The 21,316-nt window shown below is 46.4% G+C and overlaps 1 protein-coding gene across 1 annotated transcript; it reads right to left on the bottom strand.

The window, feature by feature from the left end:
- Positions 1 to 3,943: 3,943 nt before the first annotated feature.
- On the bottom strand, positions 3,944 to 14,349 carry LOC139344982 (platelet-derived growth factor subunit A-like). The gene is made up of 6 exons (XM_070983430.1): positions 13,551 to 14,349; positions 13,161 to 13,257; positions 9,498 to 9,596; positions 8,808 to 9,001; positions 6,153 to 6,279; positions 3,944 to 4,640 (listed from the first exon to the last, which is right to left on the bottom strand). Exons 1-6 carry the CDS (start codon positions 13,611 to 13,613, stop codon positions 4,630 to 4,632), a joined length of 591 nt encoding a protein of 196 aa, XP_070839531.1. The 5' UTR covers positions 13,614 to 14,349; the 3' UTR covers positions 3,944 to 4,629.
- Positions 14,350 to 21,316: the final 6,967 nt, after the last annotated feature.

Raw genomic sequence — 21,316 nt, 5'->3', positions numbered from 1 at the left:
TGAAGACAGACAGGAGGAAGATAAGAGGACAATGAGTTGATACTCCTTTGAGCCCTGCTGTGGTTTTATTTATGTATAATAATGTGTTACAGCAACGCTGACCGTGAATTCAAGTATTGGCTGCTCGCCATTCCTGTCATCCACTGCCAATATGGCGAAGAGTCCTGCCCGACCACAGTCACAGTCAGACTTTGTTCGAGTTCTGCTCGCCCTGGTTTAGGGGTCACCCTGGATTTCAGTGGACTTCCAAAAACAGAGCAGTCGTGGTGTGAATGGGACAACACTTGGGGCTTGCACACATCTTCAGAAGCTAGCAAAGACGCAGAAAGAAAGCAACAAAGGGACGGGGAGCTGCCATTGGTATTCTGTCACCTCCAGCAACACTGAGTGTGCGGCCACGCAAGCAGCAGCCGGCAGGGCTGAACTAAGAAGTCAGCGCAAAAGTACCAAAAACTGCAGCTCCTCAAACGGCTACTGGAGGCTGGTTCCAAAAGCAAGTCAATCCCCATAGACCCCCATATCAAAAAGTCCAAATTTACAGCAGAAATAAACATGTGCACAGCTTGGTACAAGAAAACAGTTTTGGTCTCTAACGCTAATTTCCTCATTATTGATGATTGCACAGGTGGTGAATTTTTACATACATAATCACGATATGTATCACGATAACACGAAGCAACATGCTTCATTCAGCCCTTCTCACAATAATGTTGGCGTGCTGAATTAAATACATTATGTCTTCCATGTTTGCCATCTTAGTTTATTGTGTTAGCATGCTAACCATTGCTAACTAGCTCGTATTTGCTGGTAAACCAAAGCAGTGGACAGATTGAAAGTGAGACCAGATGATGATGTTAGAAGAACAGTTCATCGTGGAAGTTATTGTAATTCATTCTGAGGTGTGTGCGCAGTTCATTTCATGGCAGTTAAACAGTCGTTACGACGTTTCTCTGAACAGAACTTTCAGCCTAGTGGAGGCAAACTGAGACGCTGCTAATGTGCAGCAAGAATGCTACCTGGAGGTGTTTATCCAGAGAGACCTGCTGACCGGAAGCAGATACACTTTCAGCTTGTGAGTGGCCGGGTGCAGGAATACAGAGGTTTGGTAATCTGATCTGAGATCTGCCGCTGAAGGGAGTGAGTTCAACTTCCATCAGGTTGTACTTGACCTGCGGAGCGTTCAGCATTTTAGCTAGCATGTTGCTAATCTGCTTAACTGAGCTTTAGAGAGATGGAGTTTCTCTGGGTTTCACACACACAAGCCCACTTTCATCCTTTCTCACACACAAAGACACACTTTCACTGTCAGCCACACACACACACACACACACACACACACACACACACACACACACACACACACACACACACACACACACACACACACACACACACACACACACACACACACACACACACACTGTGCTCCATCCTGTCTGTTTTCATTTCCTCCCTCTCACCTTTCAGACCCTGTTACACAGTCTTATCCCCATCTGTCTCTTCTTTCTCTTTGTTTCCTCTGACACAAACGACTGCTCTTCAGGGCTTTAGATCACAGTGGTCTCTCCTTTATGTCTGTGCACGTCGGTTATGTAGCTCATGTGTCTCGCTGCTGTGCATTTGACAAACTGGCAACAAAAACCACAGCTTTTTTTTTATTACGTCCTCATGCACAGTGTTGTCTTTGTGCAGCTCAAATAGAACCACTCAATTATGAATTTTATGTATTTACACTAACTACCCACTCTGGTTACACTGTTGGCCAATGTCTACACATGGTTTACACCAGCTTCTCCAAGAGCAATACGCCAGCAAAGTGAGTTACGCAAAGCAACCTCAAGCTGGCATCAAGTCACCCGACTGTCTGCCTCGTCTGCTTCTCACCGCCACGACCAACAAACATTTGTTTTGTCCTCTGCTTGTTGTAAATGCAGTCAGCTGTTGAAGCATGTCCTAGAAAGTGTTTAACGTCTGAAACATAAAGAGCTGTTTGAGGCTGCGCTGCACCGCAGCGGACCGGGCCAGGCGGCAGGTTTGTGGCGTGCCAGCAGCGGCTGGAACGGCCTGGTGGGTACGAGGTTCGGCTCCATGGCTTCAGGTTTGGACGAGGGAAGAAAAAACATCACGTCTTCACCACCGAGAAAACAAACCCTACAATCTTCTCTTTATTTTGCAGTTTACTAATTGGCTGCTTTTCCCAAACCAGAGTAGTTGTTATGTACATAAAAATGAGTTTAGTGTTGCAGAATGAAACAAAGCAGTAACAGTTCCATCTGCTGAGGAAGACGAGGGGTTCTGGTTGAAAGCTCAGGAGAAAGCCACTGAATCTGTTTCTGCTGTCGTGTTGCAGATGTGTCTCTGTGTAGCAGCAGACCCTCTTTAACAGCCTAGAACAGAAACTCAGGCGCTTCTATTCAGTCAGCATTAGGCGCCTGGTGGCTAAGAAATAACCAGTGATGCAAGATGAAGCAGCTTTTGCCAAGTCAGATACCGAAATTCCACCTCTTAGATGTGTTTTTACAATGCAGTGTCATTTTTAACAAACTGTACAGTTGACTTGGCACAGGATTCTACCAAATTACAGCAAAAAGTTTATTTTTAGGATGCAATATGCTGCATGACTTGAAGGCTGTGGCCTCATCATGTTACATTTATAAGAATGGAATAGTTAAATTTGCTGTGAATGTGTTTCAGGTCAATTAAATGTCTCAGAAAATGGACAGCTCAGTGGAATAACTAACGTTTATTATCCTTCATCTGGTCTGAAGGAAAAATCCTCCTGCTTACATTTGTCAGAGAGGTTACTAACGTTTAAAGCACTTTATTCAAGACGTTGTAGTAAATATTAATGTTTTCTTCTGTCGCCACCTTCACCAAACAGCCATGTCAGCAACTCCATAAGACTGTTGGCACAGCTGTGCACCTCTGCACGTTAACATGTACAGTGACAATGCTAACACGAGGATGTTTACCGTTGTAGTTCAGCATGTTAGCATGCAAACAATTTCTAATTAGCACTAAACACAAAGTACAGCTGAGGCTGAAGGGAGTGTGAATTACTGTGCATATTCAGATTTGACCTGATGATGGCGCTAGATGAAAGGTCAGAGGATCATCATCAATTCTTCCTGAGGGCCAGAGGCTCGCTGAAGTCATTAAGATTCATCCTCTGGGGAACAGGAATGTCTGCACAAAACGTCATGCCAATCAAAGAGCCTGGACACAGTTACACTGCTGCTGTGATGATATGCTAAGCTAACGGGGCTGAAACAGTTTCCTTTTTCCTGTCAGTGATTCATGTGATCTCAGCTGTTAAAAAAATCATGTCTACTTGTTCATCACAGGTGAGATGACGGGCTGGCTTTGCCCACAGTGACGAGGCTGAGTGTGAGTGTCTGTGAGTGGAAGGTGAAGAAGAACCAGAGAGCGAGCTCCTCATCACACGCTAATGATAACGGACGGTGGGTGAGCAGCTGGCGTACATTTGTGTTTTGATATGAGGTCACCTTCTCCTCCATGTCGTCCAGCGCCCGCGAGTCAAGGGATGAGGTCACCCGAAAACATTTACCTTCCTCTTTACGGAGTTCATTGTCATTTCCGCAGTTTGACTTGAAATAACAGCAGTCGCCCTGAAACAACACTGAAAAGTCACCTGTTAGCTGTTAGCGCTCCCACCATGCTAACAGCATCCATTCTCTCCATTAGAGGGGTTTTAAGTGTGTGTGTTACTCTCCGTTACAAATTCACAGGGGTTTTAGCTTCAGTATTATGATCCTCCAGATAATCTCTCTCTCTCACACACACACACACACACACACACACACACACACACACACACACACACACACACACACACACACACAGAAGGCTGTTCGGTTCCTCTTTGGACTTTCAGGCCTGCAGTCACGCTGAGAAGCCGTTTCCTGATCACCACACTCGCTTTGCTTTCATATAAATAGTTTATTAGTATCAGTAAAATGTCAGGAGGAATGTGACCTTCCGTCTTTATGCGGATAACATAGCAGAAGTAGAAACAGACAGCCATAGAAAATGAGAGGTTATAAAAATAAGAGGATATACATGTGTGTGTGTGTGTGTGTGTGTGTGTGTGCGTGTGTGTGTGTGTGTGTGTGTGCGTGTGTGTGTGTGTGCGTGTGTGTGTGTGTGTGAGCGTTCTGCTGAGGAAGAGTACAAAAACCTAATCCCAGTCACTGCTTCTACAAAGGATCCACCCAGAGTATAATCCAAGTCTCTGAGCGGTTAATACTCTGCAGGAGGAACAAGACGCAGACAATAAGTCCTTTGATGTCCCACAATCCACCTCACCTCCGCTGGTGTTCTGCATTCATCATCATCTGATCGCTTCCCTTCTCTGTCGAGGAAGGCGGTGAGGAAGCCGTCAGCTTGCTTCTTGTCTGGCGGTTTGTGGCTCTCTGGTTTCTACAAACAGTCCAGCCGGGCTCCACAGGAGTCCTCCGTTAAACGGCCCGCTGCTCAGAGTACCAGAGCTTCCACAGTCACATGACGGCAGGAGACAGTGGACAGGCTGACGGGCTCGTCCCAGGCTTCTGCTCCAGGTCGTCCTCCTCTTCCTGTCCTCCACTCCTCCATCCGTCCGTCCGTCTCTCTTCACCTGATGCCTGTTGGCAGAAGAATTGAGCGAAGATGAGGACGTGTGTCCTTTCACATATTTCCTTTTCACACCCAAAACTAAATATTTATGCTGCTTCATACAGAAACACTGACTGTGTTACTGAAGTCTTATCTATTTATTTATCTGTTGGTTTGTTTAACAGTGCACAGACGGTCCACACTGATAAACACTGCTGTCAATGTGCCCGTTAGCTCAAAGGCTATTTTTCATCTTTGGTTCCTGCACAGAGTCACTGAAGAAACAGTCACACCAAAAGAAAAGACAAAGAAAGATGAGAGCATATTCTGCTTCACATTCATAACGTTCAGTGGTTGATGCTGCATGTAATGCATCGCTCTGCACAGTCGTCGTTTCGTGGAGCTGGCATGGCTGAAAGGAGGAAGTGTCGGTGTGATTATTACTGTGTGTCTGAGCTCACTCTGGCTCAGGCAGCATGGAGGCTAATAGACAGATTTTATCGTCTTTGTGCCTATGTGTTAGTAACAAACTGATGACTTTATTACAGAGCTCTGAAATCCTCAGAAATCTGAGGCAGCTCCACTCAGGCTCGTGTTAGTGCGACCCAGTAACACTGCAGCTGTGTCTTTTATGTAAAAGTAACTTTGAGACATGAGACGGACGTATAGAGACCGCCTTCACATTTACGTAACCAGGTGCTCCTTCGAAGGGGCCTAGATACACAGTTTTGCATTCAGCTGATGGCAATGTGACCTGCAGGTAGGTGTGTCAGCAGGAAGTCACCTGGCTGCGGCAGGGACTGACCCTGTGACCTGTGGACACTCCGGCTGCGGGCCCCCCAGTGACGCTGGTCCACCGACATTCAATCATCATTTACAGAAACACTCATGTCAAATTATCCTGTTGATGATTTTACTGCTCAGAGTGACTTCCAGATTCAGCATGTTTGTATTTAATGTCACAGCTGCAGATTCATTCCAGTGTGGACACACACACACACACACACACACACACACACACACACACACACACACACACACACACACAGTATCACTGACGACGGTTTCAATGCATGTTGGAAGTGGGAACAAAAGCACTTTTAGCAATTCTGCTGTCTGTCTGTTGGCTGTCGTTCAGGAGACATTTGGATAATAGCAAGCAGGGTTTGGGAGTATGTACTGTATGTGTGTGTGGGGGGGGGGGGGGTTGCCCTGGGGGGGGCTAATTGAAGCAGAGAGGAAAAACACAGTAAATACCTCAGATCTCTTATCAGCACCTTCTGGTGTCAGCAGACACATTCAGACAGGAGCAGCCGTCACATAAGAAACGAGCCAATGCACAAACACACACACATGCACGCACGCACACACGCACGCACACACACACAGGCGCACACACACACAGGCACACACACACACGCACACACACACATGCACACACACATGCACACACACACACAAACACGCACACACACACACACACACACACACACACACACACACACACACACACACACACACACACACAGCTAGATGCTCACCGTTGTCTGTGTCAGAGTTTGGGTTGATGTGGCGTTTGTTGGTGCACATGCACTCCAGGTGATCCTCCAGCCTCACCTGCACCTCCCTCAGCTTGGGACGCCTCCGCACGTACTCCACCTTCGCCACCTGGAGATTGAGAGAGAGAGACAGAGGGACAGACTGAGTCATGTGGAGGACAGAAAACAGAGTTTTTCCAAACGATTCCACTGGGAAAACATTTTCTAAACTATTGTTTAAGCTTGAAATGGTAAAAGCTACACCCTCCCCCAAACAGCAATTGTCCAATCACAGCTTAACAACCTTAAGCAGCCACAGCCGGCCTGTCTAGCTTTGGATTTCCTCACATGTATTTAGAAGACCTTTAAATTCATCGATAGGTTCAAAGAGAGTTTGGGTGTACAGCATGAATTTGTTAATTGTGAAAAACAGCAAGAAAATGACGAAGGGAGGCGCTAAAGAAGAGCAACATGTCAGGTGGACTACAGACAAAACACCTTCGTTGAGCCTCTTATTCTCAGATGGCAGCCATGTCTCTGCTGTAGCTGCACACACAGGTGTGTCTGCTCTTGTTTGGATGAATGAAAAGAGCGTTGACGCTGCCAGGAGAGTCAGTTTGGTCACACATGCTAACGCTGAGCGTCTGAACCTTGTTACTGACAGCAACTGGTGTCACACACACAGAAATACGAACAGAGACCTCTGAGCATATGCACACTGTAACCATAGAAAAACAATGAAACACACACACACACACACACACACACACACACACACACACACACACACACACACACACACACACACACACACACTGCATACTGATGGCCACATCCCGGACGAGGAGCCAAGTCATGGAGCTCCAGGTCTGTTTGCACAAGCATCTCTGCTTCAAGTCTGAACAGACGCACAAACCGCCGAGCTCAGAGTCAGACTCAGGTGGTTCAGCTCAGGTGAGGAGGCCAGGGTTTACCTTTGATGACAGGGCGCTAAGAGGGGGAGCCGTGGCACCCTGTGAGGGGCTGCTTGTGACCGAGATCAAAATCCAACCCTGTCTCCTGCAAAACATGTTGTCGATTTGGAAGAAAAACACAGTTTTAACGCATTCCTAAAAATCTGAATGAGTTCCTGTCAGCAAAGCCTTCGGTCCACGACCTGCACGACAGTCCAGTCCAACACCACGCCAGTTCCCCTGCTGATCACATGGTCCAGCCTGCCCTCTCTCTCTCAACCAGACCAAGAGCTACTTGTGATGCTAGTTCAGATGCTAACGCTAATGTCATCGTCCTTTGTGTGTCCTCGTCTCACACATGGACACACCACCTCGACCTCAGCCCTGCCAGTTCCCCTCCGGCCGTGTGCGAGTGCGCCTTGCACTCGTGACTGCTTCCCCTCTGAACGCTGGATCTCAGCACATGCGGGTGACTTTACTTTTGATTTCCTGTCAGCAGACAAAGGACGGCTCCTTTCATCTCAGACTGGGTATCAGCAGGCTAAAGCACAGAGAATCAAACTCGCCTTCTCTTTTTCTTCCCTGACTTTTCCCTCTCGACCTCTGGCAACACACACAAATGCCTTTTCTTATTTCTTCATCTTTCACTCTTCTTATTTCCCACTTTCTAATCTTTCGTTTTTTAGGATTGTACCTCTGCATGTAGGCTTTTGTGTCTAACGTGACACACATTTAACGTGGTAACTCAAACCTTCCTTTAGATAAGCAGCAATTGGAAATATCAGGAGTGACATGATCACATCAGTCCATTCATCAATCAATCAATCAATCTGTGCGTTTAATACGCAACACGCTGTGCACACAGGCTCGAATCTACACAGTGAATGTCAATATCAAGATAAGAATGCTGTTCTCATGATTTAAAAATGCATCTTAGATCCATTTCCTGTGTGCAGAACACACACACACACACACACACACACACACACACACCTTGGGTCAGCTCCCAGTTGGCAGAGGTTGTGAATCAATCAGGGTTTACTGAGTCTTATTTCCAGCTCTGGCAGAGATCAAAAGGAAGCTATTATGTTCTTGAAAGAACTCACTGCCAGACTCTTAACACACACACACACACACACACACACACACACACACACACACACACACACACACACACACACACACACACACACACACACACACACACACACACACACACACACACACACACACACACACACACACACACACACACACACACACACACGCTCCGGTCAAACTGGGGAGAGTAAATGTTTTTGGCAGGTGTACAGTGTGTACCTGCAGTAAATGGTTAAGTAGTAGTGTGTTTACATGCTCCGTGCCATCATTAGTTGTGTGTGTGTGTGTGTGTGTGTGTGTGTGTGTGTGTGTGTGTGTGTGTGTGTGTGTGTGTCAGTGCCACTAAAAGGCAAATAACAGAAGCCCCTCACAAACTGTTTGCAGGGTGATTACCGGTGTTTACGACAATGTGCCAGCGTGTTGGATGGTGAGAGCTCAGAGAGCAGCAGCTAACAGTTTGTATTTGGTCTGCGTGTTCAGATTTGACTGTTATGATTGTGAAACTTCAGGATCTGTGACAGAGAGTCAGAGCACAAAACCTGCTCACATCCAAAGCATGTATCTGTACTCTTCTTCCACTGCAGAAGGGTGTTTTGCTGCGTACCTTGACCGTGCGGTGGTGCTTGCGAGCCGCCTGGCACCTCATGTTGCTGGTGTTGCAGCAGCCGGTGCAGCGCTTCACCTCCACGCACGGCGGCCAGATGATGAAGTTGGCTGACGTGGGATCCACCTGGCTCCTGGGGATCTCATAGATCGCTGTCCGCACCTTACACACCGCCGGCAAGGCTTCTTCCACCACTGAGGGAACAAAGGAGGTCAAAGGTTACACAAACCGAGCATCCCATAATATACAATATTTACATACACTTTTTTCTGCAGATTGAATACTTCTACTTTGATAGGTATATTTACGTGTTGATACTTTCATACTTTTACTACAGTAGGATTTCAAATGCGGGACTTATACTCATAATGGAGTATTTTATACTGTTGTACTGATACTTATACCTGAGCAAAGTATCTGAAAACCTCTTCCACTGTTCAAAATGTATGTCGTCTCCATGAGGTCGAGTGTTGAAGGGCTAACATTTACCTAGCTTATTACGTGTGTGTGTGTGTGTGTGTGTGTGTGTGTGTGTGTGTCTCACCGGTGCTCCTCCTGTGTCTGCTGTGTGTGTGTGTGTGTGTGTGTGTGTGTGTGTGTGTGTGTGTGTGTGTGTCTCACCGGTGCTCCTCCTGTGTCTGCTGTGTGTGTGTGTGTGTGTGTGTGTGTGTGTGTGTGTGTGTGTCTCACCGGTGCTCCTCCTGTGTCTGCTGTGTGTGTGTGCTCTCTTCAGGCTGTGAGAGAAGTCCTTGTGCTCGCTGTGTTTGGTCTCCTCGATCACCTCGTTCTCTGATGAAGACAACACATGCACATTCAGACGTCACACACAGTTACTGTTAACAACACCTTCCATAAATACTCCCAGGTCCCTGTCTCACACACATGCATGCACACACACACACACACACACACACACACACAGACTGAGCCTCGTCCTTGAAGGATAAAACACGTCATTTGTAAAAATGAGATTTCGGTCTTCCAAAGGTCAGAACAGTGGACGTCTTTCTCTCTGGACCATGAACATCCATGACCATGTTTACATGCTGTTTATCACATCGTTATCACGGCTCTCCTGATCACAGCACAGCTGAATCCGGTTAGTTTAACCAGGTTATCATGTTAGCATCTGTCAGCAGGCCACTGAGTTCTCCGGCTGTGGACGCAGGCAGTGAGAAACAGTCTGTCAGACACGCTGTAAATCTAATTCATTAGCAGTTCACTGGAGGGTCGTCAGAGCTCTGCAGCTGAGAAAATGCAGCCGGAGCTGAAGCAGTGACACAGAGCTGTGTCTCAAACCCTGCTTGGCCAATCACAGCACCAATGTCACATTACTGGTGACCGAAATCACAGAAATTGTTGGAATTCAACCTTGGAAAGGCGTCATGCACTGAATACTTCAGATGAAATATACAGGCCCTTTAATACTCCACTCTGTAGCACATACACTTGTACTGCTCGACTACATTTAATCGACATCCGTACCCAAAACACTGTTTGTGGAGGTCAAGGACTGCGAGGCTGCTGCAGTGAGACTCAACAAGAGAACGGCTGAAAGCACTCTGATCTGGAGAAAACAGCTTTCCACTCTAGTGTCAACTTCAACGTTATTGTCCCCAAGGAGAACTCTGTCCTGCAGTCGAGTGAAGCACCAAACACACAAAGCATAAAACACAAAAAAATACATGAAACAAATGAAAATGTGCTGAAAACCAGCAGACAAGCTCACATAAAACATGACAGACTGATAATGAGACGACTCGCCCTGAGCATTTAGCAGAAACGTTAACTAAAACTCACAGGCGTTATTCAAACTCAACATGAGCTGAGGAATAAAGGCTGTTTCAAAAGTTTCACACTCTTCCTTAACATCATGACCGTAGGTGGTCTCATAATACTACAGAACTCATCTAAAGCAGTGAATGCATGTATTTGAGAGCACCATAAAAAACGTTGTGTGTACAATGAATGTGAGCAGTTTCTGGTGAAGCTTCCAGTCTGCTTCATGCCTTTATGACTGAAGGCTTTCATTCAACTGTGCAGAAACACAGAAATAAATCTGAAATCGTGACAGGCGGAAAAATCCCAGCTGATGTTTATGTTTAGTGATGATTTAAAGTCTAGCTGTACTGTGTGTGTGTGCGTGTGTGTGTTCATCATGAGACGCTGTAAAAGTCAATCAAGTGTTTCTAAAGTGTTCGCAGATCCATCAAACCATTTCAACACTCAGCACTGCCAAACCACAGGATATCCACAGACTCGCTGATGGCCAATCATTTTCTGTGAGTTAGTGTGCAGTGTGAACTTCAATGTGTGTGTGTGTGTGTGTGTGTGTGTGTGTGTGTGTGTGTGTGTGTGTGTGTAAGAGAGGGGGGAAAAAAGAAAGAAAGATTCCCGGAAATCAGCATAAATGATGTCTGGGCAGGACTGTTTTAATTTGATTCTGAATACCAAAGCTCACACTTCTTTGTGTGTGTGTGTGTGTGTGTGTGTGTGTGTGTGTGTGTGTGCGCACCCGTCACTCTGGCCTGCACGTAGAGCTCCCTGCCGTGTGTGTGTGTGTGTGTGTGTGTGTGTGTGTGTGTGTGTGTAAGCAGTCACGCACACGCGCCAGCGTATACACACAAAGTGCTTCTGAAACACAACAAAGTCGACCTTCAGCGCTCCTCTCCCTCTCTCGCCCTGACATGCAGGAATTTGAGCATGAATTATACATAACAACACAGCAGCCTTCCAGCAGCCCTGCTCTCCAAACAATAATGGGCAGCATGACAACAGCATAATGAAGTGAGCCACTTGACCCCCGCCGAGCCGGGGAGCCGTCACACTCGACATTTGCATCTCAATGATGCCAGGATTAATGGTGGCACCGCTCGGAGCGGCGCACATTAAAAAATGAATCGAGTCTTTTTCACAGGCAACCAGAAGTTCAGAGCAGGAGAAAGTTGGTGTGGCAGGAATTCAGAGTCTGACTCGGGGCGTCGGTGCAATAAAGCCTGTTTGTGCCAGTTATTTCCTCCTGTCTCACCTCACTGATTCAGTCAGCTCTGATTTATTACCTGGATAATGAGGACTGGCATCTGCTGTGTTTGTTGAAGGTGAATATTGGTGTATGACTTGCAGCCAACTTGCTTTACTTACATAATGTTTGCTTTTTATTCATTCATTTATTTATTTATTTTACAAATTACAGCTGCAGTTGTTGAGTTGAACTGCTCTTCCAGTGAAGAAAGATGCCACAAAAAGAAAGACAGAGGTCACAATAAAGTTTTTAAAGGAAAGAAGTTATTGTCTGTCGGGGACGCAGACTTCCTCTTATGAGTGCAGGCGACGGACAGGAGGCAGAAGAAAAATGGAACGTGTACACTGAACTCACAAAACTCACACAAAGTATTTTGACTCATTGGAGACATCTGCAGGAAGATCGCTATCAGAGGGACAAACAAGAGCAAATACACTAACTAAAGGGTGGTACTGCACTATAGTACCAGGGGGTTCGTGAGAATCAGCTGAAAAAGAATCATCAAAACTGTGCAGCAGAAGTCCATCCCAACTTTTAAACTCTGGTATGGAGCTCCAAAAAATACTGCAAGTCCCATAATGCATGTCTCTTCATGAGACTGGTGAACGCTCACATCTTTAAACTCTGCCTCTACACTCTCTAAATACTTCTTAAGGCCCAACATCCGCAGACCATCGACTGTTCTCACTTGGTTGAGCTGTGTTTAATTGAGCTGGTTTTGGCGTGTAAAATCGGTGGAATGCCCCCATGTCGCCAAATTTACACCTCGTCCCACTTTGCCGTTGGCAGCGTCTGATCAGCACAGTTAACTCAGAGTTCACGCAGGGTGTAAAGACCAAGACACGCAGCCGGTCTCCTAGCAACATCTGGTGAGGTATTCAAGTAATGAGACAAGAAGACAGCATCCTCTTACTGTGCACTGAACCAGATGCAACTAATACCTCAATTCAGAGGCTTTGACTGCGCAGACAGGGAGGGAAGCTGTGGCCCTGACTGCCACATGGGAGCCTTTGGTGGGCTTACGTCTGTCAGCAGAAGGGCCCACAAAGGATCTCTAAAGGCTACAGGGACATTATTGTGTGTACTTCAGGGTCTCTGTCAACGAAATGCTAAAAAGAGATTGAGCCAGTGCTCCTAATCTCACAAGTAACATATATTTTATCCTCATAATAATCCTTTACCCTGAAAAACAGCTGAGCAGGTATTTGTGCACTGCGGTGTCACAAACGTCATATGAACTGAACTTTTTGCAGAATAGCCTCTTTCTGCTGTAAGGCTCACTAATCCAGCTTGTGGGAGTGAGAGAGTTGTATTATACTGAAGCGCTTTACCTACGGAGTCTATCTCTAGCAGCCGCTGGAGGTCGCTGATGCTGCGGATCTCGCTGCGGGAAAGGCGCTCCAACAGCTCCCGGGGGAGAGGAGACTCCTGTGGGAAGAGAGTCGATGAGACACAAAGCTGCTCCTGTTTGGTGGGTAAAGGGCGGAAAAGCATGCAAGCACCACCAATCTGCAAACTCAGTGATTTACTTGAAAAAGGACAATATTCGCGCCATCTGCGCCAAAAGAAAGAGTAACATTTGTGCGTAATTACGCAGACTTAAGTGTATCTGTTGCTTTTGCTGCTTTTGCTCTGTTAAATCCTGTATGAGTTACAAGTGTGCAACAGATCTCACTGCAAGCAGCAGAATATCAACCACATCAGAAGTCAACGCGCCTTACCTCAGCAGCGGTGCGTAACAGGCAGAGGCAGCCGGCGAGGAGGTGGTACACCGCAGCTCTCATCTCCTCTCAGATCCGCTGCATCGGCACCAGGACGAGGCGAAGGTCCACTGCAGGAGCCGGGCTGTCGCTCCCTGGTCTCGGGAGCCCAGAAACATCCCTCGGGAGAGCCGGCCACAACTTTGAACCTCAATGAAAGAGCGAGCCGAGAGCGTCTAATACTTGAACTGATGTTTAAACTCCTGAATGAAACGCGGTTGCGGTCTGGAGCCGGGCTTGTTCCGCTCCTGCACGTCGCTCTAGGTGAGGGAGTGGTTGATTTCCAAAATAATATGAAAGCGACCACAAACCGTGTTTAAGTCCGAACTGCTGGAGAAAAGCTCACAGCTGCGCAGCCTTTTCTCCAGTAGTGAGAGGCATCAAACAATCAAACCTCACTGAGGTCAAGCTGATGTTCAGCAGCGCGTGTTGGCGTCAGGAGAACAGGTGTCCAGTGGGAAAACCTTTCTTCAGTATTCACGCATCCAACAGTATCCATCAGTCCATCCTCAGCAGAATCCGTTCAGAAACACACATTTGTGCGTCTTGCAGCGGCTGAGCATCATGGCACTTCATCAAAGAGACAAATCATTTAAATAGGTCAAACCTTTGAAAGTGAAACTCGATGAAATAACCGGTTCTGTCCTGAGCGCGCGGAGGAGAGAGAGGAGCATCAACGGAGCAGGAAAAAGCGCTCCACTCTGCAGGCCAGAGGAGTCTGAGGACAGCTCCCTCCCGTCCTGTGATCTCCGGGGTGAATGAAGTCGGGATGCTTTCAGTCACAGGATATAGCCGTGCGCGTTCCCGTGGCGCTGAACCCCGCGCGCGCTTTGCATAATAGACCACTCAGCGGTGTATGAGCACTGAGGCTGTAAAATGTCTGAGGACAACTGTGCAGTTATCACGACTATCAGAGCTTCACACAGCTTCTTCCAGCAATGTCCTGTTAGAATGACCTTCAAACACATTCAGGCTGCATGCGTCCATTTTCATTTCAACTTTGTTTTCTGTGATTAATCAAATTTTGTTCCACCGCTGATGAGAAACTCACCAACGACTGAGCCGCTCTGTGATAATTAACTGTCTTTATGGAGGCTAATATCTAACCTAAAGTCATCTGTGAATAAGTCGCTCTGAAAGTCAGTGGTCCCATAAATTCCAATAAATGATCCCCCCCCACCCCCCCACCTCACTGTGTGTGTTGGTGAGCTCAGTGACTGTGTCGGTGTTTAATTGCTGTGTAATAAAGCTCATTAATGAGTGTCCAGACCAGAGACTGAGAGCACCAATCCCTTTTTGTGCACAAGAGAGCATGTTGGCCTGATGGTGGAGCTGTGTGAGAGGTCAAGGGGTCAACAACACTTGGAAGAGCTTCCCATGGGGTGTGCTGACAGGACTCTGGAGGACACAGAGAAAGAAAGGATGGGGAGGCTGAGGTGGTTCAGTCTTGATGCTGTCACTTCCTTCTTCTGGCCTATCTTCCAAGAATGTCAGCAGATGGATCCTGTTTGCTTTGCTTTGTCTTCTACTTTGTCCTCCCTCTGACTCCTGAAAATCTGATGTCACGGTTTGGGTCGTTTGGCCAAACATTAAGGTTACGACATTTATTTGACCGTTTGGGGTGGGCACGCAAATAATGACTACATTCTCTCAGAAGCAAAGGTGGAAGCAGCGTGGCCAAACCTTAAAATCGTAATATGAATACTGCTATGATATAATTTAGTTCCTGCCAATAAATAAATGCAATAAATTGGGTTCCTTTAGGAAGGCAATGCCAAATCATTGCTCCATCCATCATCTGCACCAGGGTTGCAGGGGGCTGGAGCACGGCACACACTGGACGAGAAGCACGGCACACTGGATAGATGACCAGCAGCTGGCAATAAGTGCCATAAGCATAAACATGCAATAGCACTAACTGTTTCTTTTAATGAGTGACATGACGAGCAATTTGCATTTCTCCATTTCTTTGGGTCGGAGGAGGAAATCGTTGAGGGAATGTAAAAGTATTTCCAGAGCTAAAGCTTCATAAAGCAGTGCTGGAATCTGAAAATCCAGCCTCAAGCATTCAAACACACACGTACACATTTACTCGCCCTCCCGCCTGCCTCGCTCCCCCATGCACATATACACACACATGCATAGCATTTTACCCAACATCCTTCATCCCACTGCGTGTGCGCGCGCACACACACGCACACACACACACACACACACACACACACACACACGTTTCCATGTGCACACACACAGTCATTAAAAGGTTCCTGTGAGGACAAAGGAAAGAGACCAAGAGAGGAGAAAAAAGTACAGAAAGAAAGAGGAAAAACTGGAAGAAGTTGAGAGCAAGAACGGCAGAGATAAGAAGCTTGTTGATACCAAGATGAAGCCTATTTGGATGAAAGAAGATGACAGTGGGGTGACTGTGTGTGTATGAGTGTGTGTGTGTGTGTGTGTGTGTGTGTGTGTGTGTGTGTGTGTGTGTGTGTGTGTGTGTGTGTGTGTAGAAAATCCAGGCTGTGTTGGACCAAACACTCCACCAATTAAAGCCCATTTAGCCTGACAGAGGCTAATACCATCACAACAGAAATCCACCTCTGTCCCTCTCTCTTCATCTCCCCTTGAATGGCTTCAGTGCACCCAACACACACACACACACACGCACACACACGCACACACACACACACACACACACACACACACACACACACACTCACACACACACACACACACACTCTCACACACACACACACACACACACACACACACACACACACACACACACACACACACAAAGAACCGGAATGATGGAGGGGAAATGGGTCAGAACCGATTGGGATCTTGAATGGCGACACACTCATGCCATGACGCTGTCACTTCCTCCTGGCAGCAGCTCTGATGCATCCCACTCATTCTGTTCTGTCTTCTTTCTTTCTTTTCTTGTCTCTTCCGTCGCTGTTGTCTTTCTCTGGGCCAGTCGAGCTCACTGCTGTCAAAAGCTCAAGCGTGAGTGTTACGGACAGAGAGGAGAAATAACTTTAAGTTCAACTCTAAAAATGCACATTTCAACACTGAACATTTTCTTGGAAAATCATGCTTTTGCTTTTTGTACATTTCTGCACGTTTGACTGCTTTGGAGTTATAACAAGGCCGAGAGCTACAGTCAAGACAGACTCCAGGCCTGGTGTGGCTGGTAAATTGGCTAGCTTTCCATTTGCAAATGACTTTATCAGCTAACATTACCAAGCAACCAATGTCAGATCCATCGAGCGTTGCTAAATTAAAGCTAGCTGGCTAATCTTAGCTTGCTTGCTAACGTTATCAATAGCAAAATATTTAGCTGGCTGTTAGCTGGCTAGCTTGCTAAATCATTTCACCAGCTAACGTGATCCATGATACTAACTTACGTATTAGACATTACAGACATTGTTGATTTTAGCCAATAAATGATGTAACAGGGGAAAGCGAACGCGTAAAACTGACAAAGTGCTTGATATATTCTCCCCCTTCTCCTTTTTCTTCCACATGTCCTTCCAAGCAGAGTAAATATTTTATAGAGTTTATTTATACCAAACCAAGGAAAACTTTATCTTGTGTCTAACTTTTCCAGTTGTTGCTCTAGAGGCAGACTGATGCACCACAGTGGGGTTTGCTGACCTTGCTCAGGAGCATGTCAGCAGTGTTTGGTACACTCAATCCAAACAGCTCTCCCTCCCAAACTGCTGTCCTGTGGGAAAGGACAATGCCAGCAGTGGAAATAGAGTAAAATGAAAATATAAAAGCTGCAGTTGGGGAGGAGGGTGTTGGAGATATGAGCAACAACAGAAGAAAAGGAGTGTTTAAGAGAGAGAGGCAGTAAAAGTTAATCCAGAAGGGGATAAAAACTTTTATGAGCAGGGTGGGGGTTAAGGGCTATCCCCAAATTTATTCACAAAACCAAGGACATGGTGGAAAAAAAGCCTTTATACACATTTTCCTCCCCTTCTCTCTTCAATCCACCCGACATTAATTATTAAAGCCTTTCCAAAAAAGTCAGAGTGGATTTCACCGTTAAACCCAGAGTAAGTCCAGCATGGGACACCTGCCAAAACCTATTGTGCCACGCATGAATGTTTGGTCATCAGCCAACTGGAGACTTATCCTGGATTACCATCTCAAATATGCCGGCATTTACCTACATGTAATGCTACCCCCCCACCCTCACCACCAACCACCCCACCCGTCTGTTCATCACGGGCCACAAGGCTCTGAGAGAAAGCTTTATTTAGGTTTGTTTGGGAAAGTGGAAACACAGGGCCCTTGTACTGTGTGAACTCGTAGTCATGAAGACAGAGAGGCAGCTTAACGGGACGGGCATACAGTAAGTGCTGGACCTCCCACCAATATGAATCCGATTTACTATACATTAAAGATTGAGCTGGAAAGCACTCAGAGAGCACATACTGTGACAGGCGCTGCACAAATCTTGAATTTTGCTAAATAAAAGAGAAATATTTAGAAATGTTCGATGTGATATCTGGATCTTTGCTGAAATACATTTGGTGATAGAGACTCAACAATCATGTTTTCCATGTAAATAAGTGCAGCAGTTTGTGAAAAAGTTTTATAAATGGCAAAATGTAATAATAAGAGGATGGGTTTAGTTATTAGAGTTGATTTAAATCAGATCCCTCAATGTGATTGGATACTTCCACTGATTTCTACACACACTCCTGCAAATACTGTATGTCGTTAGATCAGGATGAGGTAGATAATGAATAAATTAGACCTCAAACACATGTAAATAAAGCTTCTGCCATCTGAAATCCAAACACACACCTCCTTCTATGACACTGCTCTGCTAATGACCCACCCGCTGACGGTCGAGTGTGGTTTCATGTGATGGGTGGGGTTAGCTAGTCATCCCAAATTACTTTTGATTTATGTAACCAATCCCGTGTGCAAGATGAGTCATCAAAAACATTTTTTTCGGTTTAAAGGAAGATAAAAGTGTCACATAGTTAGCACACTTTTAACTCAGCAGCAGAGGATTACAGCTTGGAAATGAATTTTCCGTTCCCTGTTTCCATTAATTCCACTCTCTGAAAAATCCTGCATACGCCACCGGCTGAAGTTTTACAGCATAGCATAAAATGTGCAGGGTCAAATGACCAAATGACCTCCTTAGTGGAGGTAATTAGTCTCCCTACCACAAAGGGCAAAAGACTGCTTTCGTACACATTTTCACATTTACATTTTCATCCATCCACAGTCTGCCATGTGATATCAAAGGTTATTCCATTAGCTCTGAAGGCAGAAGAGGTTCTGCAACATCACTGAGTCCTGCAGTGACAGACGGGAGGGCAACAGGCCAAAGGACATCACCTCCTGACTGGATGGTTGACCAGTTAGGTTCCAGCGTGTCTGAGCCGAACAGAGGCTGCGGGCTGACTAAAGGCCCATTTATACCCTCTGTAAATAACAGATACGGACGCTTTCGTCCGTATCCGGAGGCTGATTCATCCCTCAGTCTCAGTCTCAGTCTCTCCTCAGTTTTCAACGGCTCTGTAATTTATGACTCGACATTGTCCCCTAGAGGACACACTGACAAAACGCTGGAAACAGACGGAGGTATGAAGGCCCCCTACGGAGGCAACGTGTGGGACGGACGGACGGATTTCGTCCGGATCCGGAGGGTATAAATGGGCCTTTATTCTGTGCACAGCTCTTTGTAAATACCTCCCACTGAAGCACACCTGGACCGCATGCTGAATCCCTGAACACTTTGCTGGACACAGCATCTCATCCTCCAGGATAGGGAGCCAGGCCGTGAGCACGAGCTTGAGTTTCTCAGCCTGCTTGGAAATCGTTAGAGGGAAAAGTAACTCAGTGGCACTCAGGCCTTCAACAACAACCACTGAGGCGCCCTTGAGCAAGGTGCTGCTTTTACAGGGCTGATCACAGGTGTGAAAGTGAAGCCGGGCTGTGTGGGAAAATACATTCCAAGACGTAACAGTAAAATACATTTATTTTGTCAGGTAATGCTGCTCATAGTGCATTAGATCAAAGTTCAAATTCAAATAAACCCTCAATACATGAACTTAACAGGAATGTTCAGAACAGACATGTTTCTGCCTTCTTATCTGCACCGAGAGACAAAACATCACAGCACTGATCCTGCCTGAGTACTTCCTGTACTGCTGTTAACATCTGGTCCATCTCTGTGTTCAGATGGTAAAGACAAAGAGCTGCTTCCACGTGTCTGATTCAGCAGACAAGGAAGTGAAAGCAGCAAGGCAACAAGGCAACAAGGCAACAAGGCAACAAGGCAAGCGATGACACTCCCACAACAGATTAAACGCTCCACTAATGTTTCACTGTCCTCCCATGAAGGACGGAATAATCAGCCATTTCAGCAAGTGCTCTGAAACGGCATGTTTACATTCAGGTGACAAAGCCCTCTGGCAGCTGTGGTCGTTATGACGGGAGCAAAGGAAGAAGTCAGGAAACGTTGTTATCAGAGCATCAGGAGGAGGTCGAGGTGGATGGACGGGTCAACAAAACATCAGACTTCACTGGGGAGGCCGCTGCCAAACCACAACTATTACTGAAAGGGATTTGTAGCTCCTCTGTATTGTTATGGAGGGAGTGAACAAACACTAAAGCTGATTCAAATTCGTGAGCACAATAGAAGACTGCCTTTACCTCCATTAAGACACAGGAACACTGCAAAACTTTCCAGACTCCTGACTTCCAGGTGAGGAACAAGGTGAAGCTCAGGTGGTGAAGGTGAATTTTGCTGCTTCAGGAGTCTAATTCCACTGAGGACTGTTGCCAAATGGACCCGTGCTGATCAAAATGCAGCTGAGCAGGAGTTTGCTGGGAAATGATGCATTTCGTGCAGCAGTGACACTGGGTTCTTAGGAATGAACAAAATAAAAACTGGTTTGTTAGTAAGGACAACTACCGCCATCATTGAAGAAGAGACCTGCTGCAGCAGAACGGCCCACTGGCATGTTTCTGGATTGCACACTGGACTGCAGTCAGGGTCTGTGGAAAAAGTGATGCCATTCGATGTGTCCAGGAAGATTTCAGTGTCCCAGACAAACGGGAGGAATTCTGGTCAAATATTATCTGTGATTACGGACTCTACATCTAGTCAAGTGACTGATGGAGACGACAACCTGTGGAAAGGGTCATGTGTTGAGCACAGCAGCTGTATAACAGGCTGCCATGCAAGCCCTCCAGGTGTCTGCACACTCTCAATGAGCGTCCACTAAAAGTGTTTGTTTTGCCACTGACAGGCTCACGTTCTTATTCTAAATGTCTGACAACGATATGAGGGCATCCCTAAAAGACCTTTCAGTTACCGAGGACGATCTCTTTTGGTTGAATCAGAAACAGCAGCCATATTGTTCTTGTTAAAGCCGCCAGACTCGATTCACAGAAACAGTAAAACATCATCAGTGTAAAACACACTTCATTCAAACTCTACATAAACAAAACAAAGCTCACCAAAACGTTCTCGGTTCATCTTTCCAGCAATCTCTGGCTAGCTTGACTTTGAGCTCATCCTTCTTCTCCTCAAAGTGTTTTTCAATGCGTTTGGTCACGGTAGCTCTCGCTGGAACACTTGGCGTCCCTCGCCCTCTCCCACACTGACTACACACATATGGATGTCAGTCATTCAGCTCACCAACAGCGTGATGGCCTCGGACCAGCAAGCACCACACAGTGTGTGTGCATGT

Source organism: Chaetodon trifascialis, chromosome 2 (genome assembly GCF_039877785.1).
Source record: "Chaetodon trifascialis isolate fChaTrf1 chromosome 2, fChaTrf1.hap1, whole genome shotgun sequence".
Lineage (NCBI taxonomy): Eukaryota > Metazoa > Chordata > Actinopteri > Chaetodontiformes > Chaetodontidae > Chaetodon > Chaetodon trifascialis.
Note: the sequence above shows the minus strand (reverse complement) of the source record. Positions and strands in the feature narration are given on the sequence as shown.